Source organism: Tiliqua scincoides, chromosome 3 (genome assembly GCF_035046505.1).
Source record: "Tiliqua scincoides isolate rTilSci1 chromosome 3, rTilSci1.hap2, whole genome shotgun sequence".
Taxonomy (NCBI): domain Eukaryota; kingdom Metazoa; phylum Chordata; class Lepidosauria; order Squamata; family Scincidae; genus Tiliqua; species Tiliqua scincoides.
Window position 1 is genome coordinate 143,188,560 of NC_089823.1, and position 26,910 is coordinate 143,215,469.

Consider the following 26,910-nt stretch of genomic DNA (forward strand, 5'->3'; position numbering starts at 1 on the left):
CTGAGTAGACAGGCATAAGATTGGGCTGAAAGTGAGGAGGCATAATATGGAGGATATAGATATTGGTGCAGTACTGACATATTTAAGAGGAAAGTAGCCCTACAATGCTGGAAGTGGGAGAATAGTACATGCACACACAAAGACAGAGCCTCTGCAACACAGGTCTGTGCTGAGCACCTCAAAATGCTTCTATGGCTGTACATAGACTTTGTCACTACGGCAGAGAGGAGCAATTTGCTACTCAGAAGAAGCTGTTATGCAGTCTGGGAAAGCAGTGGGAGACAAAACAAAAGGCTAACTATCTACAGAGGCCCCATTGCTAAATTACAAAAATAGCCCAATCCTATAGGGCGGCCTATGGATCCTATCTGCTGCTGTAAATCCTCTTATGGAGTCATAAATGTCACACTGCTCTCATACACATCAGAGCCACCAGTTGGAGGCTACGTGCACCCACCAGAGATGGACCCAGCCTGCACTGGAGCAGGTAAAGCACTGATGGGGACAAATCATGGGAGGCTCAGAGTGGGGAGGGTGGGGGGTGGTTCAGGAGTGGATCTTGGCAGCAGCAGTGGACACAGGATCCTATCCCTGCTTTCCTGGCCTGACATTTCCCCTGCCTTTCCTGAGACTTACGTCAGCAAAACAGCTGACATAGGTCCAAGGAGATCCATTGATGACTAGGCAGCCAACAGAGAAGTAAAAAATATTTTTATGTACCTCTCCCAGGCCATCGGCCCCCCACCTTCGCATGCAGGGCATACTCCATCAGCATAACTGCACGGCATAAAGTAGTAGCAGATAGGATTGGTCTACAATATACCCAGTTAATAAGGACAAAATCAAAGAAAAGAAGGTGAACTCTCTTCAGTCTCTTCAACACATAACCCTCCCTTACCCAGAAATGTACTTTTATGTTGTAAAGTAACTAGGCTGTAGTGGTTTTATCCCTGTGGCAAATTAGTCCTGCCAGGATACCATTTTAGTGGAACTATTATACACTCAGTGCTCCTTAGTGGTTTGATAATAACTCAGCACTGAGCTTACAGCTCTGAACAGGTGCCAGCTCTTTGCTTCTGCACCTGCCAGAAAAACAATTTGGAGATGCATCACACAGGGCTATTCAATATATTTTTACTTAATTAACTCAAATGGAAAAGAAAACTAATGGGAATTCCCAAAATGACTTTTTGCTTGCTTGTGCTCACACAAATTCAAGTCAATTGTTTAATTCTTCTCTTTTATCATCACTGTGTTTACGTGCATATATGATATGCCTAAGGTAAAAAGACAGTATAGTTCAGTTCAGTTCAGTAGACCTTTATTGGCATAAAATACAGAGAAAGAACAAAACAAAACAAAAATATACAAAGACACCACAACATAGACATCAGTCTTTTCCTCACATACTGCCCAGAGTTCCAGAGCTCTGCCTGGCAATTACCCCAGATAAAAAGGCAGCGACCCTATCAAGGGTCTCAGAGTCAGATGTGGAAAGGAGAGACTGAAGCATGATTGAGTCCTCCCAGCCCTGCATCCTAGTTAGCAAAGGGCCTAGATATTTCTTACGTGAGACATCATGAAGTGGGCAGTAGAAAAGGGTATGTGTTATGGTCTCAATACAATCCCTACCACACTTGCATTTCCTCTCCGAGTAGGGAATACCACTGAACCTGCCTGATAATACGGCTGATGGAAGAGCATTACATCTTGCAAGTGTGAATGCTCTCCGAGCCTGTGGGCACTCCAGGTGATAAAAGAAGGAGGCCAGTTTCCCAAAACTGATTGGAACATGGAGATAGAGTGGAGAGCATGTGGTTCTGGCGGCACTAAACAGCTCTTGTTGTTCGATGTCAAGAATTCTTTCTTTGACGATTCTGTAAGCAGCATCACACCCAATCATGCCTAGCTCTGCAGTGTCCAGCCCTATTGACTTGAGCTTGATTAGAAGATCAGTGATCTCTAATGGCAGGACTGAATCCGACAATAATTGGAGCATTAGACCAGAGGAGGTAGGGTTAAATAAAGTCCTAAACCAAAATTTCAGTAATCTAAGCCAAGCAATCGTCTTTAGCCGAATTAACCCCACCTCAAGACACAGAACCGAGTAGGGAACGCACCTGGGTAAACCCAAAATCTTCCGCAGAAAGGAGGCTTGAATGCGTTCTAATGGTTGGGTAATAGCCTTATACCAGATGGGAGAGCCATAAAGGACCAGGGAAAGAATCTTTCCCTTAAATGCCTCCAGAGCAGCTGGAACATAACCATTGCCGCAGGTAAAAAAGAAACGGGAAATAGCTGAGGACGCCAGTTTGGATGCGTTCTGCACTGCCTTACGATGAAAAGCCCAAGTGAGCCTGTAATGGAAGTTGATTCCCAGGTACTTGAAATGCTTAACCTGCTCCATTTTATTGCCATTACAAGACCACTTAAAAGCCTTCCATCTATTGGCAAATATCATTATCTTAGATTTAGCATAGTTGATTTGCAATTTGTTGGACAGAAGATACTCTTCAGTGCGATTCAGCAGACGTTTTAGGCCAATCCTAGTACGGGATATCAGTACTGCATCATCCGCATACAGAAGTAGCGGCACTTGGCTTGCGCCAAGCTTCGGGCAATGGCTATCTACTTCCTTCAGGGATGGGGCAAGGTCGTTTAGAAACAGATTGAAAAGCATGGGGGCCAAGACACAGCCCTGTTTGACCCCTTTGTTGGTAGCGATGGAATGAGTTAGATTCCCACTCCAGGAACGTCTAACCCTGCATGAAGTATTTAGATGGAGGGACCTAATCAGTAGCAACAATCTTTTATCAATCCCCATGTTTTCCAACTTGGACCAAAGAAGCTCCCTATCCACAGAATCGAAGGCACCTTTCAGATCAAGGAAGGCTACATAAAGGCGAGCCTTGCATATCCTAACCTGCTTATGGGCCAAATGAGATAGGATCAAACAATTGTCCAAAGTTGATTTGCCCCGACAGAAGCCAGATTGCTCGGGGCCTAAGATGCCTTGCGAAGTAACCCAGAGAGTAAGTTTATTGCATAGATATTTAGCATAAATCTTACCTATTACAGAAAGCAAACTAACGGGCCGAAAATTTCCTGGTGTGGTAGGGTCACCCTTTTTATGGATAGGAATAACTGTCGCTGTAAGCCAGACATTGGGCAATAGGCCAGAACTGTCAATCACTGTAAAGACGTGGGCAAGTATCTGGGCCCACCATTCCGGATCGCCTTTTAAAAGCTCAGGTGGTATTTCATCTGGACCTGCAGCCTTCCCTGGCTTCAATTGCATAATTAGTTCTTTAATTTCCTCAGGGGTCACAGGAGGCCAGATAGGCAGATCCACAGAGGTAAAGTCAGGGTAGGCGTCTGGGGATTTGCTCTTATCGTAAAAAATGTCTGTGAAGTGTTGAACCCATGTAGATGATGGAATAATAGCAGGGTCGTATGTTTCTGATCTACACGAACCTGCTACAACTGCCCAAAATTGTTTATTATTTTTTTGTTGAATTGCTTGATGCAGCTTGTTCCACTGAGTTAAAACAAACCTTTTCTTTTTCTCTGAAAGACAGTATAAAGCATGGTGAAGAATTCCACAAACCCTAACTATATATGAATAATAACTCCTACCTCTCCCAAAGTAATGCCTAAAAGATGGGAAAAGGTGACTACTAACCACCATAGCCATTAATTAAGCAACCAAATTAAAATTCCATGTAAGTTTTTATCAGTTAGGAGCCAGATTTTTAAGGCAATTTATTCATCAGCATGAACAGAAATACTAATTTGTATTGACATTGGAAATGTAAATAAGTATTGCAAGTATTTTTGTTCCATCTTTCCCCTCCAATCAGCAGGTGTTCAAGACAATTAGGCACACAGCCATTTTAAATAAACAGAAGGCAACATAAAAACGTAAGATACTCAGACAAGAATACAAACATAGCATCACTCAGTTTACAGATTATATATTCAAAAACTTAATAGAGTCCCACAAATAAAAAAAAATCCCTAACATAATTAAACAAAAAAAGAAAGTAAGCTTAAAAAGGTGGATTTTCAGCGGCTGTTGGAATGGATAGGGTCTTCCTGATCGCTACTAGTAGAGAGTTTCACATGTAAAGTGCCAGCACAGAGAAGGACAAGAGGTTTATTCTAAAAATGCAGCAACTGTTACCCTGCACATGCCTGATCTCATCTGATCTCAGAAGCTAAGCAGGGTCAGGCCTGGTTAGTACTTGGATGGGAGACCACCTGGGAATACCGGGTGCTGTAGGCTTATACCACAGTCTTTCGAGACTGAAGGTTGCCAACCATTTATTCTAAAAACAGTCTATACCAGTGGTTCCCAAACTCCCCTGGAGTTGGAGTGGGTGTGTATGGAGGAAGGGTAAAAGCAGCAATGTGATTGCCATGATCGTGTCACTGCCAAGGCCAAAAAGGCCAATTTGCAACCTAACCAACCCAGCACTTGTCTCCAGGTGGGTGCAGGGTGCTTTGAAGATGCCTTTTGGAGGCTCTCCAAGCTCCCAAAACGCTTTAAAAAAGCAATTGTGACCCACTTACAGTTTCGCAGTCACAAACCAGAAGTGGTTCACAATCACTTTTTTTAGCATTATGGATGCTTGGGGAGCCCTGCAGAAGAGTCTGCATGTCTCCCTGTACCCCCGCAGAGGGGTCTGCAGGGCTCCCTGCATCCCCTGGAGGCAAGCGCTAGCTTAGCTAAGTTGAAAAACCCCCCCTTTTGGCCCTGGCAGTGACACAATCATGGAGATCACATCGCTACCTTTGCCATTCCCCACCGCTTAAGGGCACAGAGGCAAGGCTTCCCTGGCTGGGACGTCACAATGCTCCAGCTTAGGAACCTGCAGTCTATACAGTTAAAGACCACAATTCTAAACAATTGAGTTAAAAATCTAGTGAATAAATTTAGGTGGACTGAATTAGGCTGTCCCTGGGAGGAAGATAGACCAGTAAAGTCATGGAATTCCACATCATCTCAAATTCTACAAGGAAAACCTGTTAACTTACCCAAGACTCCATACTCTGAAAGGGAGCTATTGCATACAGTGTAGGGTGCCTGCTGCTCCCAAAGGTGATTCATAGGAACACAGGTTCTTTTGTCAACATCTTGATCATGGAGCACATGGTGTCGATGGCTACAAAAGTTTTCAAATACAATTGTTTTATAATTTTTTTAAAGAGAAGAAAAAAGAATATTCATACAACCCTACTTTGAATTTTCAAAGCACTTCACACCATCTCAGTACTCTTTATAATATCCCCGAAAGGCAGGCTAGTATTGGTTCCATTTTGCAAATGGAAAGCTGAAGTTTAAAGACAGTTGCTCGACTAAGGGCAGCTAGTGAGTTCGTGGCTGACATCCCATGGCTGAGATTTGAGCTGGTGATATCCTAGTTCACTGTTCACAGTCTCAGCCACAGCACCAGCTCTCAGGCTACTTTTCATATACTTGCCAAGATAAAATATATGCCTAGTGCTATAGAAATCAGTAAAGGCAGCTACAAAGAAGGATATGGTTCATTGCATCCAAAAGACAGTGTGGATTTTTGTCCAGATGAAGGCAACACAAATTAATTATATATATAAGGGCCCTTAAAAATAAAATGTTCAGTTCCAACAATAGTCTTAGCACCTCCTCTTTGCCACCATAGATTACTTTGGAATTGCTGCTGTGCAACGCATGAAGCTTTCAGCAGTATGAAGTTACACTCCATAAAATATGAAGTGTGGAAGCCATTACACTATGGGGTTGCTCTCCCTCAAATTATAATTAGCTGGGAAAATCTACTGTATTACTCATTGCCTTGAGTCATATGCAGGTTGCATTTCACACTAGCTTCCACCTCCTTGAGCACTCCTCAGGACCAAGACTTAAAGGAGCTGTATCCTCCTCACTGCCCACCTCTCACAGGCTCACTGCTTAGAGCTCTCTGGAGCTGCATTAATCAGCATTAGAATGGTGCACCAAGGAACATTATCAAAACAGAGATGACTGAAGTAATTACTGTAATCCACTAACTCCCTGAGCAAGACTAACTGAGTGAAACACACCAATATGTTCAAGCTCTACAACCACTAAAGAAAGAAGGGCTATTACCCTGATAATAGCTATTCTGTGGTGCACACTTGCCGATGCAGAACAAATTGTAGACCAAAACTGTGTTCTCCTAACACATCTTAGCAAAAACTGCTCACAACTCTAAATAGAAATTAGTTAATATGACAAAACCAGAGACGGAGGGTGACAAAGGCGACAGCACAGCTATAATTAAGATAGCAATTTTTGTTGACTCTTTTCTACTCATAAATCCCTGCTCTACTTATTAGGCAGAACAAGGTGGTAGAAATCTAGACTGTACCACATTGGGCTGCAGGGGTGTGTTTGTGTGTGTCAAATTTTCAAATGCTTCCTCATGTGAAAATTAAAAAGATCTGTGCAGTAATGTCATACATCAACAAAAAACATCAGATAGCACTCTCCCTAATGTACTCATTTTACTATACCCAGGAGATTTTTTTTGTGTGGGTAACAAAATATGATCTGCCATCTGTTAGTGTTTTAGTTCACAATTCTATCACCTCAGTCTATCAGTTTATTTCGAGTAATGCACAGAACAATTCTTAATCTAGGATGTTCAAAGTTGTGTGGGCAGGCTGAAAGGATAATTCAATTACTATGGACAATGAGTATACAGGTGTATCCAAATTATCAGCGGATTTTTCACCCTTGGCCCTTTAGGCAACAGTTAATGGATTAAGATACCATGGTTATGCTGAAGGCAGGCAATCAATCTCCCCCACTCCAGGGCATTGAACAGCTTCACTTCTGCTGGGAGGCAGATCCCTCCCTTCCCCCTGGAGCACCTGTGTAAAGGAATGCAAAGCAATTCGGAAGTGATTATCACGTTGCATTCTTACACTGCTGGGGGGGGAAGGGAGGGGTCTGCCTCCCAGCTGAAACAAAGCTGTTCCAAGCCCTGGAGAGGGAGATTGATCATTACTGCCCTGTTACCATGGTAAACAGGCTATGCCTAAACTGCTGGTTAAAGGGTTTTTTAACTGCTTTTGTTTAATGAAAATCAGCATCCAGGTTCCTATAACAGAACCCTTGTGGATGCTGAGACTCAACCTATATAATCACAGGTTATTACTTACAAGTTAAACAATCACACAGAACTCTCTCCTGATCATTTCCCCTGAGCACATTCGCTTTTTTCCCCTGAAGATATAAATAAAATTCACAAGACTGCTTTTCCTCCACTTCTGTTACTCAAATGCAGGAGCTCATGCATCCCAGCTTTGACACATTTCTCCTCTACACTCTTGGAGGATTTCAGTCAGCCAAAGTCTTACCTACTGTCTTCATGGCATTTACGTAACTTTTTTATGAGTCTTCCACTATCGCAACTTCTCTTCTTAATGCATCTTTCAGGAATGCTTGCAATCATATATAATTCAGATCCATAGCCCACTACACCACACAATTGCATATTCTTTTTTTTTAATACTGTACATATTAACTGTTACAAAGAGCAAAAAAAAATCTATTTCTAAAGAAGCATATAACAGGCCTATAATTTCGATATACACTCAGATTAGCAACAATTCACAACTGCATATTTATGACTCTACTCACCTAAAAGTACCCCTTTCCACATCCTGCCCACTCAGTCGGACGTGGATCCCTTCTTTCAATAAAGACCCAAAAGCCATGTACTCCCCTAAGGCCCAGTCAACAACTCGGTTCTTTGTCATTTCCAGTCGGCCTTTCAAAATCCGAGAAAGTCCTAAATATTGGATGTAGGAGGAGAAGAATTATGATATTTATCCAGATACCAATTCAATTGTTTCTATTTTCAGGAAAAACTGGATCACCAAAAGAACATAATTCAAAAAACGTGTCTTCCTGTATCACTCAGTAAGACCTTTATTGGCATAAAATACAGAGAAAAAACAAGAATACAAGGACAACACTATATGATCAGCAGTCCTTTCCTCATGCACTGCCCAGACACCCAGAGTTTCGCCCCACTATCAGCCCAGTTATAAAGGAAGTATCCAGGGACTCAGATTCAGGTGTGGAAAGGAGAGACTGGAGCATGATTGAGTACTCCTAGACAGGGCCTATGAAATGAATTTTGTCAGGGGGTACAAAGTTTCTTCTGGGCCCCTTCCCAAAGGGGAAGGGGGACAATGGGGGCAGGCAGAACGGGGGGCAAAATAGGGCGGAGGAGGGTGCTGACAGCCACAATAGTCTTTGGAGTTCAGGTCTACTAGGCTTCTTGATGTAGAGCCCAGGTCTACCTGACCATGTGGCATTAGCAGCTAGATAAAGTAATATGGAAAATCAAACACACTCCCAAGTCTCTCTAAAATTTTTGAAACATAGAAAATTGATTGCTGAAAATTAGCATCATCATATTTAGGCTCACACTAGAATGGATCAAAATGAACTTATGCAGCAGCTGTAGCCCCACAGCTGGGTCCTGGGGCTTCCATACACTCCTTCATGGTTATGGGATCCACAAGCCAAAGAGCTACTGTAGCAGGCCAGTTTCATCCCAAATTTACACTGTGTTAAGGAGGGTCATGGATGCTTTCCTGGGCCTGGTGCGTATGGCTTGCAGCAGCAGTTAGCACTGCATGCACATGGTTGTGCCCCAGCATTATGCACTGGCAGCAAGTTCAGGTGAGATAGGAAAATGCTGGGTCCCAGGAACTTTCTGGGCCCCCTCTTTTGGCTCCTGGACCCCCTTTCTGACCCTGGGCCCATGTACAAATTACCCCCTTTACCTCCCTCTCCTAGGCCCTGCTCCTAGACCTTCAGCCTAGCTAACAATGGGCCTAGATACTTCTTACGAGAAGCATCGAGAAGCATCGTGTAGCGGGCAGTAAAAGAAGGTATATATTAGGGTACATATTAGGGTACAATCCCTACCACATGTGCATTTCCTCTCTGAGTGGGGAATGCCAATGAACCTGCCCATTAATAAGGCTGATGGAAGCGCACTGCCTCTCGCAAACGTGAAAGTTCTCTGAGCCTGTAGGCATTCCAAATGATAAAAAAGGAGGCCTGCTTCCCAGAACTGACAAGAATATGGAAATAGAGTGGAGAGCAGGTGGTTTCGCCTGCATTAAGCAGCTCTTGATGCTTGATATCAAGAATTCTTTTTTTTAACAATCCTGTATGCTGCATCTTGACCAATCATGCCTAGCTCTGTGGTGTCCAGCCCTATCGACTTCATTTTCCTGTCTAACACTGGATGCTTCTGCTATCATAGTTTCTCAGTAATCCAGTCATTTCAATTCAAACACAAGGTTGTCATCATTTTTGTGGCATTTCAAGCAAATAATCTCCCGCTATATTTGCACTTTCGTTCCTTATTATGTGTCTTCTCCACTTTCATTTGTTAAAAAACTACCATCAAGCCTCATCATCTCATATGGTACTTCACTAAACCCCAACAGCCCTTTTATCAAACCATCAATCATTATTTGCCTTGCATCTCAAAATGATTAAAATCGTTTTTTTAAAGAAATATCAATCATTTTAGTTGAATCTAATTTCACATAAGTCGAATAAAACTAAGGCTGCAATCCTAACCACACTTTCCTGAGCGTAAGCCCCACTGAACAAAACAGGACTTACTTCTGAGTAGACCTGGTTAGGCTTGTGCCCTAAAGCCTTGGATATCCAAAATGCATTGCCATACAGTTACTGGTTTCAAACAATTCTGTGTTTTGCTTCACTTTTGTCTGTACTACTACTAGATCTTAAACCCTTCATTTGCATATATATAAAAAGTCAGTGAATTTACTTTATGCATGAAATGAGCAAAAAATGCTGCCTTCAATATATAGTGAATATCCTTGCCACATTCATGAATAATCATATTCCAAGCTCATTTATAAATAAGTAAATTCTTGTCTAATTCATGAAGCTTTGTGACCAAAGCAAAGTCTCAATCTTATTTAAGAAAAGCACCATGCATATCTATACTTGTTTCATGAATATAACCAAAATGCTGCTCAGTTTTGGCAGTTTTGTAAATGTCTACTGCTCACTAAGCCCATGCCCCAAGCACAGCCAGTCCCAGTTCTGCATGTTTGTTTTGCTCCCAAACAACTGTTTACAAAGGTAGACTGCCAACATCCCTTTTTACCTGCCAGCCCTCCAGGCAGAGGACACTGAAAACATATAGGCACCCCCACTACTCAAGATTTCAGAGCAACCCAGACCACAATGCTCCACGACTTCAAGTCTCTGGTAAAATATAAACCTCCCAAAATGGAGTTCAGAACAAAGATGGATTTTGGAACCTCCTGACAGTAAAGACTGAATTATTTTGGGAAGGCACTGACCATTCCACAATCCAAGCAATGTTTCACTCATTTTTTGAAACTGCCTCATTCATAATGGCAGTGTAATAGATTCAACTATATCTAGTTGCAAACATAGCCCTTATGCCGCCTGGGGCCAGGACACAGAATGCCGCCCCATTCCCCAACAGGTGCATCCAGAGGCCTTCCAAGGGCCAGAGAGGCTGCCCCCCCCCCCGGTACACCAATGACTATATCCATATCAAACTAACAACTGTCTCTTAATATCGGAGAGCTTTACAGATGTCAACAAAGCTCTAAGCAGATGGTTCACTGTATGTTCTGTATTACTTTGAAGTGTTTCACGAATGCATGCTTGTATGGTATTCAGTAAAGACACTTAGATAACAGAATGCATAACAATCTAGGACAGAACTAAAGACTATACATTGTATATGAAGGCCTCCTCCAGATATTTCCTAATCAGCAATGATATTTTGACTTAAGAAAATGTATGTTAATTACATGCCACTTGAACACAAAACATTCAAGATGTTTATTTGAAAGCACTGCTGTGATATATGCAATTAAAATTCTTAGAAGCTAACAACCCCTCTTGCTCAGTCTCAGAGGAAGAAAAATAAATAAAAGGCAGGCAGATTTGATCATCAAAAATATTATTCCAATCTATAATAGCTTATCTGGTAGACTGTCATTAGAACAGCATGATGAGGCTTTATGGATTCACTTTTGAGAATGAACCAATTGAAGATGAAGTCGCAGATCACTAATGCAGCAAAGTCAACATGTTGGATACGAGAACCCACATATTGGGTACTAGCACTACTCACAAATCTCTGTAGTAAGCAGCATTTTTAACACAGAGATACCATCACCAAGATTAATATAGCTGTCAACTCTCTTGGCAAATCCTTTTCAGCCTTTTCCCAATCACCACTATATCTTAGTCCTGGTTACCTTTTGATCACTTCCAAATGCTCTGCAAGTTATCACTTGAAAACAGTTTCCAAGCTGTCAAAAACCAGCAGATCCAGCATAGCTCCAACAGAACACGGTGCTTGTCCTTATAATCATAGTGGGTTTGCTCAGCCCCTAAAATTAATCTAGGTATTGTACTATTAATTTAATACTAATTCAAGTGCCATATCTTTGCTCAAGTCTCTTGCACAATGTTTGCTTCAATTCAGCACGCTTGGTAACGATAATTAGCAACCCCATTAACACTGCTTGTACCAACAAGTAATAACTCTGATGAAAAAGTCAGACATACAAGCCTGCTTGCTGGTTGCAAATTCTGTGTACAAGTACTTCACATATTAACATTACTATTTTTTAAAGGGATGGATATGAGGAGGAAGAAATTCTTTCTGTACAGAAAAAAGATGACAACCTAAAGTACAGATCAGGAGGAACAGCATTCCAATCGTGCAGCTCAAGGGAGCAAGGAACTTTAAGGTTCCCACTCACCTCCGTGTATTTTAACTCCCTCAAGGGGCACAGAGCTCGCTACATTTCCAATATGGGTCAGCATGTCTTCAGGGATGCCAGTAGGAGGACAAGTCATACTCTTTGGTTCTCCATCCAAATTAAAAAAACCTGGAAGAGGAGACATTTGAAAAAGTATTGATGAAAAGATCCAGATTGTTTAGAGAAATCCCATGCGATAAAAAAGTAACAATTTCCCTTTTTAAACTATCAAAACTGCCCAATATTTTCATACCCAGGATGCAAGGTGAACCTCTTTAAGCAGGCATGACACTTTGAGACTTTCCCCCAAACTCTCCCCACCCAGTTTCTGCAAGTTTTTTTGCTCAGACCCAATGCCAAACTATGATTAGATTCTACAAGAATTGTGGTGGAAGAAGCCTCCAGCTCCCATTTTCTCTTTCCTTTCAGGCCTGGTATGCAAGGGTTGGCCATTAGCGAGCCTGTGATTGACATCTGAGGACCCAGTATTCAGTGGAACAAGCCATTTTGGGGGGGGGAGGATGTTTCTAGTATCATTTCCTACCTGGCCAAGGCGAGTCAAGCCAGTGCTTAATGTGTAGAATTTTATTATCTTTGGATCTAGTGTAAGCTTCTTCGCATATCTTATCATACTTTGCAATTTCCTCCTACACAAAGGAAACAAAGTTAAAATGGGCAAAGCCATTAAAATAATGCACAAGGCTAGCGAAGACTATGATTGTATCGACAGTACTGCTCAACTGTTTCATATCCAAGACCCACCTTTAGCCTAAAACAATTTTTATCGTATATGAATATCCTTCTCTATCTCCCACCCTGCTTTTCACTCTTTCCCTCTAAATAGCTTTCACAGACTTCCAAAGTTTTTACCAATTTCAAAAAATCTAGAAAATGTGTTATTGTGACTATGGACTAGAGTCAGGGGTTAGATTTTAATTAAAAATGAAAAAAATGGCTTTAAAAAGTCACCTTCTCATGTGCCACTTGTTATCAAAACAGAGAGTCAATAGTATTTTTCAACACAGTTTATAATTATTGAGAATGGCTGTAGCTCAGCAATAAGGCACATGCTTTGCCTCTAGAAAAGTCCCAGGTTCAATCTCTATGGCAGTTCCAGGAACAGCTAGGAAAGACCCCCATCTGAAATTCCAAAAAGTGCTACCAGTCAGCATAGACAATACCTTGAAATGGATCAATGATCCAACTCAATAAAAGGCAGCTTCTTATGTTCCTATTTATGGTCAAGACTGATGCCAACAGCTTCAATTCCAGAGCAAATAGCACCTCCAGGAGGTCCTATTATGGATCGAAACTACAGCATGGAAAAAGAATTAAATCACCCCCACACACACACATTACAGCCCTGATCAATGGAAAAATCTGCCTACACTTAATTTTAAAAAATCCCAAGCATTTCAGCATTCAGCCTTGTGCACAACAGAAGCAAGCATGAAATCAAAGAAAAAGGAAAGAATGATCATTGGGGCAGGAGGAGTAGAGAGGCACTAAGGCAACTATCTGTAGACCCTTGTGCTTATTACACTGATCTATTGCCTATAATATCTCACAACTTTGCTGCTTTTGAATTATTATCCATCAATTGACTGAAATTCTTGGAATGCCGAATAAGAATTTCTCTACGAATCTTCTTGAGAATAATTTTTTAAAAAATATCAGAAACTACTTCCTGCTTATCTCTTAATTATGCACAAAAAAAGAAATCAAAACAAATCACAAAATAGCAAATAAGGCTATAGCAGCATTGCTTTTTTATGAAACCAACACCACAAACGGCTTTCTGCATTATTGGCATGCTATACCTCAAACTCCTGCAGGGTTACAGTTCCGTCAGCTATCAGCTTGTCTGCATACTTTTTCAGCACAGGCACCTGCTTATGAATCTGCTTGTACATCAAAGGTTGAGTAAACATGGGCTCATCCATTTCATTGTGGCCTCGTCTTCGATAACAAACCTACAGATCAATGTTTTATTCAAGTCCATTCAAACGCATATTGAAAAAGTTACCAAATTTACTACTTTCTGAAGATCAATCCTCTGGAATACTTTAAAATTCATGCTTACCAAAAGTTAATTCTTTAAAACTGAGGCACCAGTTTTCAAAACCTGCCTAGAAGCTCTCCCTCTAATCCCAGATGCGTGGCTTGTAATTTAGCCAGAAAGAAGAAATTGCATTCTGCAAATGCCAAGAGGCACTCTTCTTTATTTGCACATTGCACAGCTGGATGCTGGCACTAAACAGGCTCCAGGGTTCACCTGCCTCAAATTAAGTATTGCTTACATTCAAGCCTGAATTCATTAAACCCAACATGAAAATGTTTCAGGGAAGAATCCAATGAGAGCAATACTGAGACTTGTTCTCGATTCAGCTGCTGCTGAAGAGAAGATGCAAATTTATACTATATTACCATGTAAACACTTCAGGGCCAGTGTCAGGGGTTGGTTGTCAGGCAGTGGCCAAGTGCCCCCAGGTCCATAACTGGCTGACCCCTGAAGTTCCAGGCAATGCAGTGCAAATCACCCAGTTGACATGCTGTCACTGCCTTTGCCTGCTCTCTTCATTCGCTACTTGATCTACTCCCTCCATTCGCCACTGGGTTTCCTCAGAAACTCCTGCTTCATTGTAGACACCTCTGAGAAAGCTTATTAACATGACAGGAGAGAAGGCCAATGGACACTCCCTCTTGTGTCAGTTATGCTGAGGGATAACGATCCAGAGATTGCACCATTCTCCTTTCCCAGGTATCTGGGTAGCAACAGGAGAGATGAGTGATCTCTGGATCGCCTCTCTCAGCATCCAGGCTGTGCTAAAGGAGGAGAGTCAAAACTGCTCTGAAGGGGACAATAACTGCATGTGTGCATGTACACCAATGGGAGGCCAGCACACACTTCAAAACCTGGTATCAGTACTGATTTATATAGTACTCATTTGTAAAATGTACCAGTAGTATTATATTTAGAACCTACTTCAGAAAGCATTCAAGGGCCAGGATCCAGAGAACCTTGTACAAACATACCTTACATACTTACGTATGCCAGTTGTCCCTTGTCACTACAGCTCATCAATTTGCACTGGATGCTGCTCCAAAGAGTCTTCCAGCACAAAGGAAAGTCTCTAAAGATCACACAAAGTCCTGTGGTGGGAGCATCTGGAAAGATGTCCCCATGTCTCCCCATATCAAAAAGGCCACGTGTGTCCCTTTCAGCCCAAATAAAGAATGACAACACTTACCAGATCTATAACCACATCTTTATTAAAAGTGTTCCTCCATTCTGCAGCCACATTGCACACATACATCACTGCTTCTGGATCATCAGCATTTACATGGAATATAGGTGCATTCACTACCCGAGCAACATCAGTTGGATATGGAGATGAACGAGCCATTCGTGGATCAGTAGTGAAGCCAATCTAAAATGCAAGGTAGGTCACTGTTACTGCTGCTATTAATGTCTTAGAGCGCAATCCTGAGAATGTGGATGTTGAGAATCCCGAGAATGAAGAATGGTAAAGCACGTTTGCGCTTCCTCAGGAGTAAGCCATGTTGGTGCAGAGAGGTGCACTGACACACGGAGACTGAATCCAGCCTCCATGGTGGCTTACTCCGTGAGCCTTGCGTCGGCCTGGCTGGGCTGACGCAAGGCTCTAGGGTGGGAAGGAGGGAGGCAGGAGGGAGGTGTTCCTGGGCGGGGGGAGGATGGGCAGTGGGCAGCCCCAGGAGCAGGTGGGTGGGGAGTGGGAAGTGAGGCTGGGATCTAGCAGTTATGCTGGATCCCAATCTCCGTTCCTGGGGAGATCGGAGCAGCTTGAAGCCCCAGGAGGTGGCGCAAGTGTGAAGAGACCCACTGGGGCCAGGGAACCTTACCCGGGGTAAGGGGAAAAGTTCCCCTTGCATCTGGCTAAGGCACCTTGGCCCCTATCCTGCGCTGGATACAGCGCAAGCCTCTAGACTTGCCTGTCCTAGCACAGGGTAGGATTGCGTCCTTAAGCACTGAAGCTTAAGCTTTGGCTGTCGACTGCGTGGCAGGATTATGTACTTTTCAGTTAGGACTAGTAAGTTTTGAAAGGTGTCATATTTAACTGTTGTGTGATTTAATAAAGCATTTTATTGGTACTTTTTATTGATTTAATAAAAATCAATTTTTTATTGATTTAATAAAGTATTTTTATTGGTACAGTTGGTAGAGCTGCTGCTTTGTATGTCTGAAGATCTGAGGCTGCCAGTTTGAAACGACTGTAAGTATCCGAGAACTGATGACATGTTGATATACTGATGAGCTGACCCTCGGTGGCAGAGAGGAGTTGCCGTGAAGTGGAGTGTGCGAGGCAAAGGGCCAGAGAGAGGCCAGACCAGAAAGGAATACAGCTGGAACGAGGCGTTCTAAGAAAGACTAGAACTATTCAATTATAAAAATCCCTACGGGGTTTAGAACAGCCAGCCTATGTAAACCGCCTTGGATTAAAGTCTGAGGAGAAATCCGACGACCAAGAAAGGTGCGGTATATAAATACCTGTATTATTATTATTATTATTATTATTATTATTATTATTATTATTATTATTATTGGTGCTGGAGACGAGGAGAAAAGATCATAGGGTCATTTCATGGCAATTCATGAGCCATTTGGACAAGTGTAAGAAAACATTTTGCATCTTAAATGTACAATGATCCTGCCTAAACAGCATAACAGGCTGCTGCTTCCCTCTTGTAACTTTTCCTGTCTCTCTGCCTTATCATAAAATCTTCTAGCAGCTATCGGGAGACCCCTTTGCTTCAGAGCAGGGAAACATGTCATGTGCAGCTCCACTGAGTATCATAAAATCAAGAAAAAGAAGCAGGCCAAAAGCTGTTAATGAGACCAAATTCCCAAAAGGATATCTCTGCTTTTTACCTGATTGTTGACCACAACATGAATGGTGCCATTGGTAGTATATGATGGAAGGTCACTGAGATGAAAGGTTTCATAGACCACTCCTTGTCCAGCAAATGCAGCATCTCCATGCAGAAGTATAGACATCACCTAAGTGGTGAGTTGTTTAAAAATAAGTGGTGCCCAATAAGTGGTGCCAGTCAAGTTTCAAATGAGTACATGTTTCTAGTACAAGTACACTTTTATTCCTTAACAAAATGCAAATTCCAATGAGTCTAATGCTTCACTGAGATCATTCTAGTAAAGGAATCAGCAACTGATGCTTCCTTGACCAAATCCAGTCTTCTAGGAGGAGGTGCCATCTGGCTCCAAGTTGCAAACCACAGAGGCAAACAAGCAATGTGGATGAACAACATCTGTTGCAATATGACGTGGCAGCAGGCCATTTTTGCTGGGTAGAAGACAGGACCATGCCCCTCACTGCCACACTTCCATCTCAAAGGGGTCCTCCAACAACCCTAGTTCCTGATCAGAGCTCTAATGATCTCTTAGAGATTTAAACTGCTATTTTAAGAAATCATGCTAAATTAAAAACAACAAGTTCAACATTAGCAGGTGGGACAAGCTTCATGTCTCATACAACTTATTTATATGAGCTTGTCTGAAGCAAAAGTGGACTCTGAAGACTGAAGTAGTATCTTTTCATTTCTATAACTGAAAACCCCTGTAGAATGGTCTATTAGAAACAATGTCATTAAAATTTATTGGAGATTTAAAAAAAACCTAACTGCAAAGTACTACAAATCTGAAATGGGGAAACAAGTCAAATAAGCAAATGCCAGCTAAGGAATATGTTTTTAAAAAGCATCAAAACTGAGAAAGAAAATGATCTAACAAAGTCTCAAGAAGCAACATTACAAAGCATTATAGAAAACCAATAAGCTAGAGAGGGCTGAAAGATCTAGACTTTTGTTCTCTACATATATTCCTAAATTACTACAAAAGAATCAAACTGAATTAAATAGCCCTGTGTCACTCAAATAAATACTTGCTATTATAAAAATGTGAAAGGGAAATCCTAGAACCCTGGACTAGATGAACTCACTGCAAACTATAACAAAACATTTACTAATACTCTTGCTGAACCATGAAATTAAAACTATAGAAGAAATTCTAATACAGAAAAAGAATATAGTTCTAGAAGTGAATAAATAATCTATCATATTCCACTTTTCAAGAAAAAGAAAAGTTCACAAAGCAGTTCACACAGGAAAATAAAAAATTAAGTGGTTCCTTGTCCCAAAACGGCTCCCAGAAGATGGGGAAGAAACACCAGCAAAGAACTACCAGGAGGTATACTAAACGAAGCTGAATAGGAATAGTTGCTCTCTCCTGGCTAAACATAAAAGTATCACTGTGATCAGGTCTATCTCTCTACTAAAGAACTATTTAGCATGATAATAATTAATTGTTATAAAATATTTACTTCTGCCTTAGGCATTCTCTACCCAAAACATATTCACAAGGCTCAAAGTGGATTTCAGAAAAATGAGAGACAATCTGTTAAGATTTTACTCATCTTCAACCATACATCTTGTTCTAAAGAAGACCATTAATGTGCATTTCTCAACACTCAGAAAGCTTTTAATAGCATTGAATGGCCTTTTTAATTTGAAGTGTTGACATTTTTAACTTTTGACCTTTAGGAATTGGTTGGCAACCTTCAGTCTCGAAAGACTATGGTATAAGCCTACAGCACCCAGTATTCCCAAGCGGTCTCCCATCCAAGTACTAACCAGGCCTGATCCTGCTTAGCTTCTGAGATCAGATGAGATCAGGCATTTAGGAATTATATACAGCCTATAGATAATATCCAAAGGTCTTCTTCCATGTGCATGGAAAGGGGTATTTTTGCCAATCACCTCTTTTCTTTACAGTTCTTTGTACCCTACAAATAAATACTCTAGATCAGGGGAGGGCAAAACCCAGCCCACAGGCCATTTGTGGTCCTTGGAGACTCCCAATTAGGTCTCTAGGAAGCCCCCAGTTTTCAATGAGCTTCTGGCCCGCCTGTTGGAACCCGCCAGATGCAAGCTGTGGGCCAAATTAGAGCAAGGCCTTTTATAGTCTCCATGTGTTTTCTGCCTTTCTCTAGGCATTATTTTAACCGCCCCTCCCCCCCCAACTGATTCTGGCTTGGTCTGTATATTTTCACTATGCAAGAGGTATGTGGCAAACAGTTCATAGTTCTCACGTGGTTCTACATGCCAGTATTATAGTTCTCATGTGTATTATAAATAAGTTCAGTAAAATGCATTAATTCATATAAGTTCCATCTCTAATATATTCATTTATGTAAATTTATTTTAAATTTGAAATATAAATTAATTCGTTTTTCCCAGCCCACCACAGCATTAGAGAGATGTTGTGGTCAAAATGTTTGCCCACTCCTGCTCTAGAGAGACCTTCAGTCCTCAGGAATACAATTCTGGAGGACACAGGGGGTTCAGAGAGAAGGTGAGGTCAACAAAAATTGTCCCTCTTCGCCTTGTTTGCACAAAAAGGCTTCTTCAACAAGGAAGATGATTTTTAGGATACAATCCTGTATATGTAAATCCTAAACTATTATAAAGGAAATTGCTGCTGTTATAGCAAGATATGGTCTTCTTGTTGACTGTAAAATAATTAAAAACAAACAACAGGCACTACTGTGACAAAAATTACAACATGGTTTGTTAAAAATATATTGGATTAGATGGAATACAAAGCTTATTAATAATTCAGGAATAAAGATAATGTTAATATTTTGAATAAACATAACAATGAGCATCTTTAGTTAGACAGTGAGGGGGAATACATTTAGCTTTCTTCAGCAGAATTTCCACGTGAACATCATCAGAGGAGGGTAACTAGAATGGAGAGGAACCTGGAAACCAAGTCCTAAGAACAATTAAAAAGAGCTTGGTACGATAATCTTCTTCAGGCTATGGGAAGAAGATTAAGGGTGCCAATTTCACAGATAAAGAGGCCCCACCAGTATACATGGACTATGGCTACTGGAATTCTATATGCCAAACAAGAGATTTTCAAAAATATATCTGTAAGAGAATAGTTAGAAAAAATACAGGACATTGTCTCACTGCTAATTTGTCAAGTTATGTCAGAGTTAAATAACAAAGACACAAATGGAACAAATTGAATGCCCTTTATTAATTTTTGCAGGATTAATTATTTACTGTCTGGTATACAGTCATGCTTCAGATGTTGGTGTATTAATTAATTTTGTATCTCTTTCTACAACTTCATGAATCTTCGGTTGATTTTCCTATGCATTTCTAATCAGTACTGTCCTTAGCTTACTATTTATTACATTTAATAAAAATCAAGCAAAATTATTATCCAGACAAGTTTACCTTCTTCCCTTCAGTATCCCCGCGATAAAACTGCTCAGCTTTGGTTTTCCCTTGCACAACAGGGTCCACTGCTTCCAGATGAGATGGATTAGCCACAAGTGACATGGTAATACGTTTGTTAGTTGCTCGGTTGATCCTCTCATGGTACATTCCCAGGTGATATTTTACATCCCCTGATCCCTAAGACAAAAGAAATTGTCAAAGTTCACATATCAGCTGCTAGTATACATACAGTCAGCCCTCCATATCCACAAGTTCCACATCCACTGATTCAACCAACTGTTGATTGAAAATCCTGAATTCGAAAGAGTTGCAAAAAGCAAAACTTGAATTTGCCATGCAGCAACAGCTTCCTTCCTTCTTTCCTTATACTCCTCTCCATCCTCCAATGCAGTGATTTTCAACCTTTTTCATTTCACGGCACACTGACAAGGCACTAAAATGGTCAAGGCACACCACCAGGTTTTTGACAATTATCGAGGCACATCATGCTGCCAGTGGGGGGCTCACATCTCCCATTGGCCCTATCAATAAATGACTTTCCCCAAAATTCCTGTGGCACACCTGTGGACCACTCATGGCACACCTGTGGAGCACTCGTGGCACGCCAGTGTGCCATGGCACAGTGGCTGAAAATGGCTGCTCTAATGCGTTCAGCCTATCTCATGGGAATGTCTGATAGGACAGCCAATTAAAAAGGTTCAATTGTTGCATTTTCTCTTATCGCCTCCAGATTTGGCTAAAAGAAATAGGGTGCTTTGCTTGATTGCAATGAACCACAAAGCAGAAGTGCCTTAGTGGCAATGCATAACCAGGTTTTGTAAGCAATGAAGGAGTTGCTGTGAGGAAAACAGCCTTAGGTCTCTGCTTTGCTATGAGAGAGGGTTACAGGCAATAAGAAAGGGTTACAGAATCACAGGTTTTGGGCAGCTGGCATATAAGTTTAGGATGATACTATGGAGTAGAGAAAGGGTAGGAAGTGGTTAAGGTGAGGAGAACAAGGATAAGGTGGCTTTTCGTAGGCACAACTGAAGGTGTTAGTGAGCAAAGAGTCACGAAGGGACACCAATTCAAGTTCATTGAAGGTGGTTTAGTATCCCTGTAACACCATTTTATGTGTAGTAATTCATAGTACTATACTGTAGTTCACAAAGTGATTTATATAGCAAAATAAATGATTCCCTATCCCAGAAGTACTTACAATTAAAAAAATATGCAGGAGAAATACCAGCAAACATCCCCTGGGAAAGATACTATGCTGAGAGGAACATGAAAAGTTGTTTTTGTCTATATTGAGAGCAAACAAATTTAATTTTTAAAAATCTCTATAAGATGACACACAGTAAGATATCTAGCAAATACAGATAATATTCTAAAACTGATAATTTTCTAAAGTTATATCTCACCTCATCAGCTGCTTCAAGCTTTGGATCAAACTGGCAAAAGATTTGTTCCAGTTCCTTGCGAATAACATTGGCCAACACATTCAATCTTCCTCTTCAAGGAAACAAAACCAAATTGGGGGGGGGGGGGGGCGACACACAAAGAGGGGCAATTCAATAAATATATGTGAATAAAAATTATGAGCTCCGTAGAACTCTACAGATAAAGTTCTGTTTGTCAGTTTTGGTGCCAAACACTGCCATTTTAAATTTTGCTTTTCCATTAAGGTTTTGTGTTTCATTTTCATCAACAATTGTATTTATATGGTCTCTGAAATTTCAAAGTTTAAAATAAGAAATGCAGACCCCAAAAAAGAAATGACCCACCTGAAATTGGCTCGCAACCCACCTAGTGGGTCCCGACCCAGTTTGAGAAACACTGCCCTATGCCATGTAATCCCAGAAACAGTGTTGATATCCTGGAGCACCCACTAGGTGGGTCACAAGCCAATTTCAGGTGGGTCCCCATTCATTTATATATTTTATTTTTAATAGATTAGACCTGATGCTACCATGGTATGCAACTGTATTTGGGGAAATGTTACAGCCCTGTACTTTTAACAAACTACTATGTATATTCTTTTAACAATGATAGTAAATGGAACTTGTTCCTGGGTAAGTGTGGGTAGGATTGCAGCCTAGGATTGTTAAAATTATCCTGCTTGATGATGTCACTTCTGGTCATGACATCACTTCCGGTGGGTCCTGACAGATTCTCATTCTGAAAAGTGGGTCCCAGTGCTAAATGTGTGAGAACCACTGTCCTGAAGTATTGCCTGTAAGCAGTTGGAAAGTGGCTGAGGATCAACAACTTGAAATTAAATCTGGACAAAGTCAGAGGTCCTCCTAATTTAGAGATCTACTACTCAGATACTGGATTGACAACCTGCCCTGAGTGGGTTTGCACTCCCTATGCAAGAGCAGATCTCAGCTTGAGGATCCTTCTTCATGGCTTCAGGATTACCAGATGGCAGCAGTGGCCAAGAGGGCCTTTGCCCGACTGGAGCTGGTGTACTAACTATGTCCATGCTTAAGTTGGACAGACCTAACCACAACAGTCCATGCCTTGGTGGCACCAAAACTTGACTACTGTAATGTGCTCTGTGTGGGGCTACCCAGAAACAGCAAATTGTACAAAATGCAGTTGCCTATGTGGTCTTCGGTGCTTGGCAATTTGCCACTGCTGCAGCTACAACTAGTTTGTTTCTAGGCATAATTCAAGGCACTGGTTTTGACGTTTAAAGTCCCTTAAAGCTTGGACCCAGGATAGCCGATGAACCACTTCTTTCATATGAGCTGGATCCTTCCCTGAGGTAATTTCAGGGGGCCCAACTGTAAGCATGACCCTTTACTAAAGCTAGTTTGGCAGCACAAGGGATAGAGGCTTCTCTGTAGGCCCCCTATAGAGGCCTATTGGAACTCCCTCCCAGGGTTGTTTACTGAATAAAAACAGGTAGCTGCAATCACATTCTTAAAGTTACATCTAGTTTGACCATCTAACGTTTATGTAAGGCAGGATGGCTGCCTCTTATTTAAATTAACTCTGCCCCTGCTCTGTACAGTATTACAGCTCTTCAGTTGCTTGAACTCAAGGCTATCTGACCAGATCAATAAGACTTACACTTGTCTAATTTGTTGGTTAATTTTAAAATTAATCCATACAGTTTTCCAATTTCAGTTTGGCTTGTGATTTGACCAAGAACTTACTTAGGAGTCTCCTTAATTGTGACATATTTTCAGCAAGCATTTTATCAGCTTCACTAATCACATTTTAGATTTAATCTCATTAAGGAAGATCAACAATTTCTAACAATGTTCCTACATAGTGCAAATAAGACAAAAGATGTTGCCATTAATTTAAATTAAGTAAATAGCTACCTGTGAGGCATGCCCATGATAACATACTCAATTCCCATTTCACTAGATTTATCAATGATGGTTTTAAGTGCAGGGATCATTACTTCACATCCTTCCAAACCAAAGCGTTTCTCTGACGACCATTTCCGGGCAAGGAAATCTTCAAATCTGTCCAGGAAGAAAGATGGAAGAAACAGCACTAGTTTAATTAAGGCAGCATATTATATATTTTATAAACTGAAGGATGTCAAAAAGAATTTCACCCAGTTGACAATTTCAGAGGAACTCTTGGGACCAATCTACAAATCAGTCACCATAAGGAAACTACTCCAGGTAGTGGCTGAAACATGCAAAGTGCCTCACACATGGATCGCCCCTCTTGAGAGAGTTTCACACCAGCATCATATCCGCAAGCTACACACAAGGAGAGAACCTCCTGGCCAGTTCTACCAGTTATTGCCAGGGTCAGGTTTCAACTGTGGACAACTGTACCTGAAATAGGTATCCAGGGTTCCCCATGGCCAGTTGTATGAACTGGGGCAACAGGTGTTGAGCTAGATCTGGTATGTGGCAAAACTGGAAAGCTAGAATATCAACTCTGAAGAGCAACAAGAAGAGGGTACTGTTCTGCTGATCAGGCTCCCAACATCTGTACTAAGGTTGAGTAATTCAGCTTCACACTGCCTATCTGTAGGGGCCAATATTGAACATTCTTACTCCCTTCTGTACCTGAAGAGGGCTCTGAAGTCAAACTTCTGAAGTTTTAGGTAGCTGACTAGGTCCTAATCCCCACATCTGGCCTTAGACCTGCCCAGTATGGCTCAGAAATAGACAGCCAGCCGAACACCAGCCAGCTGAAATCTGCCAGGGATACAGTGGCCATGCAGGGGCACCTCCCCCTTCCAGGGAGGTACTTTGTGTGTCAGGGATCCTGGATGGCGCTGGCAGGGCATGGCACAGAACTGAGCAGGCGAGGGAGGTCTGGGATGCGGGAACTGGGCCAGCTACAGCCAAGTCAGGATGCAGCTCAGGTCAGATGCGGTGCCAATGAGAAGCGGGGATTTTGAATGCTTGGGGCTGGTCTGCTGGGAGGGATCCCAGAAGAGGTGGGGTCAGCAGGGAAGCATATAGGTAGCAACAACACACATTATTAAGGGAAAACAAAAGCATTAAACAATCAGTAAGCCTGGAAACTGCACTGATGACATAGCTCCTTAGACTGATGATGTAATGCTTGGTTATCTGGCAGCAACGACTATTCTGGAATCTATGCCTCAGGAATCAATAACCAGAGATATAAAAGCTATCCTTTAGTGAAAGATCAAAGTAGTTTATTCCTTTTTAATGTGTGCAAGCTAGAAGTAATGCATGCAATTGAACAGTCTTAACAAATGCTGAAAGAGACATTTATAAAGCCTAAAATACTGAATGCAAAAGGAAAAAAAGCTTCTTTAAGTTATGTTTGGGAGCTATATCACCAAGGCTATACAAGAACAGTGTATTTCACAATACCCATTACCCAGGGTAATACTCCTAGGCTGCAGTTCTACACACATTTACCAGGGAATAAGTCCTGTTAAACTCCATAAGACTTCTGCATAGACACGTATAGGGTGGCACTGCTAGTCTCTCATCTTCCTGACTACAACATTCCTGTCAATTCTATTACTTCTTTTTCTTCTTGTTTTTTAATTCTGCATATTTACAAAACCTCACAATGTGTAAGCTAAAAGTGAATTGATGAAACACCTACACACTTTACATGATCTGAATGTTTAATTTTTTTCGTCCAGTATAGTTTTTTTTATTTGCTACATGATAGGGTCACAGCCCTGATCCAATCAGTTTATCTACAGTACCAAAACAGCAGGAATTCCAGAGTGACAAATTCACTCTTCTAGCTCTTGTTCTGAATGAAACAGAAACACAGGAAGCTTGGGCTAATTCCTCTTTGTACACAGAAAAATGCCAGGAATCAAAGATTGCCAGGATTCCTTCTGCTTTTTGAAAAGATACTTCTAGAGTCAACCAGCACAAGCAGCAGTGCAGAATATGTACAGTAACTTTATTTATTTATTTATTCCATCAGGAAGATAAATAGGAAAACATTCTTTGGGACACATTGTTAACAGCCTGTCATTCAAATGTCATATTAACCAAATTATTAAAAGTATCTGGTTCGGATTCATTTTTCTTTTAATTAAACTTGGACAGGAACAACATACTGCTGTCTCACTAAGCAAACACCACCCTGGAAGGCAAATGTTATGTTCCAATAACAATGTGAATGGCTATTCACATGTTTTAAACTAAACTTAATTATATTCATTAATTGGAATGCAGGCCAACAGGACATGACAATGTGTTTCATGGGTGTTTTGCTGTGTTTCTTAGGGTTCTTGAAAGAAATGAGACAGGACTAAAGAAGCACAGCTTCTTCCCATTCTTAGCCTTGAACAAAACCTACATCTCATGACACCCCCAGAAAGCTAGAACAGAAGCTTCTATACTCCTAGCATAAGCCTAAGTGTGTTTACTCAGAAGAAAGCCCCACTGCATTTAATTAGATTTAGGGCATAATCCTATCCTGCGGTGGAACAGGCAAGCCAAGAGGCTTCCGCTGTATCCAACGGAAGATAGTGGCCATAAGCCACTCAGACAGAGGCAAGGGGAAACTTTTCCCCTTACCCCTGAGTAAGGGCCACTGACCCCTATGGGTCTCCTCAGACTTGCGCCACCTCTTGAGGTGGTGCAAGTTCGAGGAGAGTGGAGAGGCTTGAAGCCTTGAACAGAGGTTGGGATTCGGCATAACTGCCTCCTGCTCCCCGCCCGCCCGCCCCAGGGGCTACTGACCGCCCGCCCGCCCTCCCCCCAACCAGAAACGCCTCTCTCCTGCCTCCTCCCCTCATCTTTCTTCCTTGCATCAGCCCAGCTGGGCCGACGCAACTCGCAGACAGCGCAGAGGCTTGCGTCAGCCTCCGCAGGCAGACACTTCTCGGAGCGCCGACCCAACTTCCTCTCAAGGAGGCATAAGGGACTTACATTGGCCCAAGGGCACTTTTGGATTGCACCCTTACTCTCAGGTAAGTGTGTGTAAGAAAGTAATCTTAGAGTGGTTTGCTATGACAAAATTTAAGAACAACTCTGTAAGATAAATTCCAGCAGGCACGTGCATCACTCCTTTCCAACATACCTTGTTGACCGCACCAATCTAGCCAGCAATGTTCGTTTTTCCTCACTGGTGAACTTCATGACACCTGGAGTCTCAAACTTCTGCCGAATCCAATCGCACTGCTCCACATCATTGATAAACATAAATTCCAGTCCAACGTGTTGACAATATGTATTCTGGATGGCAAATTGATTTGATTGATTGATTTTAGAGATTTATATCCTGCCTTTCTGCCCAATGAAGGACACTCAAGGCGGCGTACCATGCCCCATGGCGTCAACATAAAAGGCCTCCCTA

General features: G+C 41.6%; 1 protein-coding gene and 1 pseudogene across 3 annotated transcripts in view; one reads left to right on the forward strand and one right to left on the reverse strand.

Moving 5' to 3' along the window:
* Nucleotides 1-26,910, reverse strand: part of OGDHL (oxoglutarate dehydrogenase L) — a 75,409-nt gene that overhangs the window by 18,550 nt on the left and 29,949 nt on the right. For 2 of the 3 annotated variants that reach the window (XM_066618718.1, XM_066618717.1), the window contains exons 6-16: nucleotides 26,635-26,789; nucleotides 23,463-23,609; nucleotides 21,549-21,639; nucleotides 20,143-20,322; nucleotides 16,751-16,879; nucleotides 15,090-15,269; nucleotides 13,659-13,811; nucleotides 12,383-12,485; nucleotides 11,839-11,967; nucleotides 7,667-7,817; nucleotides 5,038-5,165 (exon numbers count right to left, since the gene is read on the reverse strand). In XM_066618718.1, the coding sequence (XP_066474815.1) occupies nucleotides 5,038-5,165; nucleotides 7,667-7,817; nucleotides 11,839-11,967; nucleotides 12,383-12,485; nucleotides 13,659-13,811; nucleotides 15,090-15,269; nucleotides 16,751-16,879; nucleotides 20,143-20,322; nucleotides 21,549-21,639; nucleotides 23,463-23,609; nucleotides 26,635-26,789 (1,546 nt within the window). Of the gene's footprint in view, nucleotides 1-5,037; nucleotides 5,166-7,666; nucleotides 7,818-11,838; nucleotides 11,968-12,382; nucleotides 12,486-13,658; nucleotides 13,812-15,089; nucleotides 15,270-16,750; nucleotides 16,880-20,142; nucleotides 20,323-21,343; nucleotides 21,376-21,548; nucleotides 21,640-23,462; nucleotides 23,610-26,634; nucleotides 26,790-26,910 lie in introns of those variants that run through there. The other variant, XM_066618719.1, reaches the window with a different exon arrangement.
* On the forward strand, nucleotides 4,166-4,285 carry LOC136646685 (5S ribosomal RNA; annotated as a pseudogene).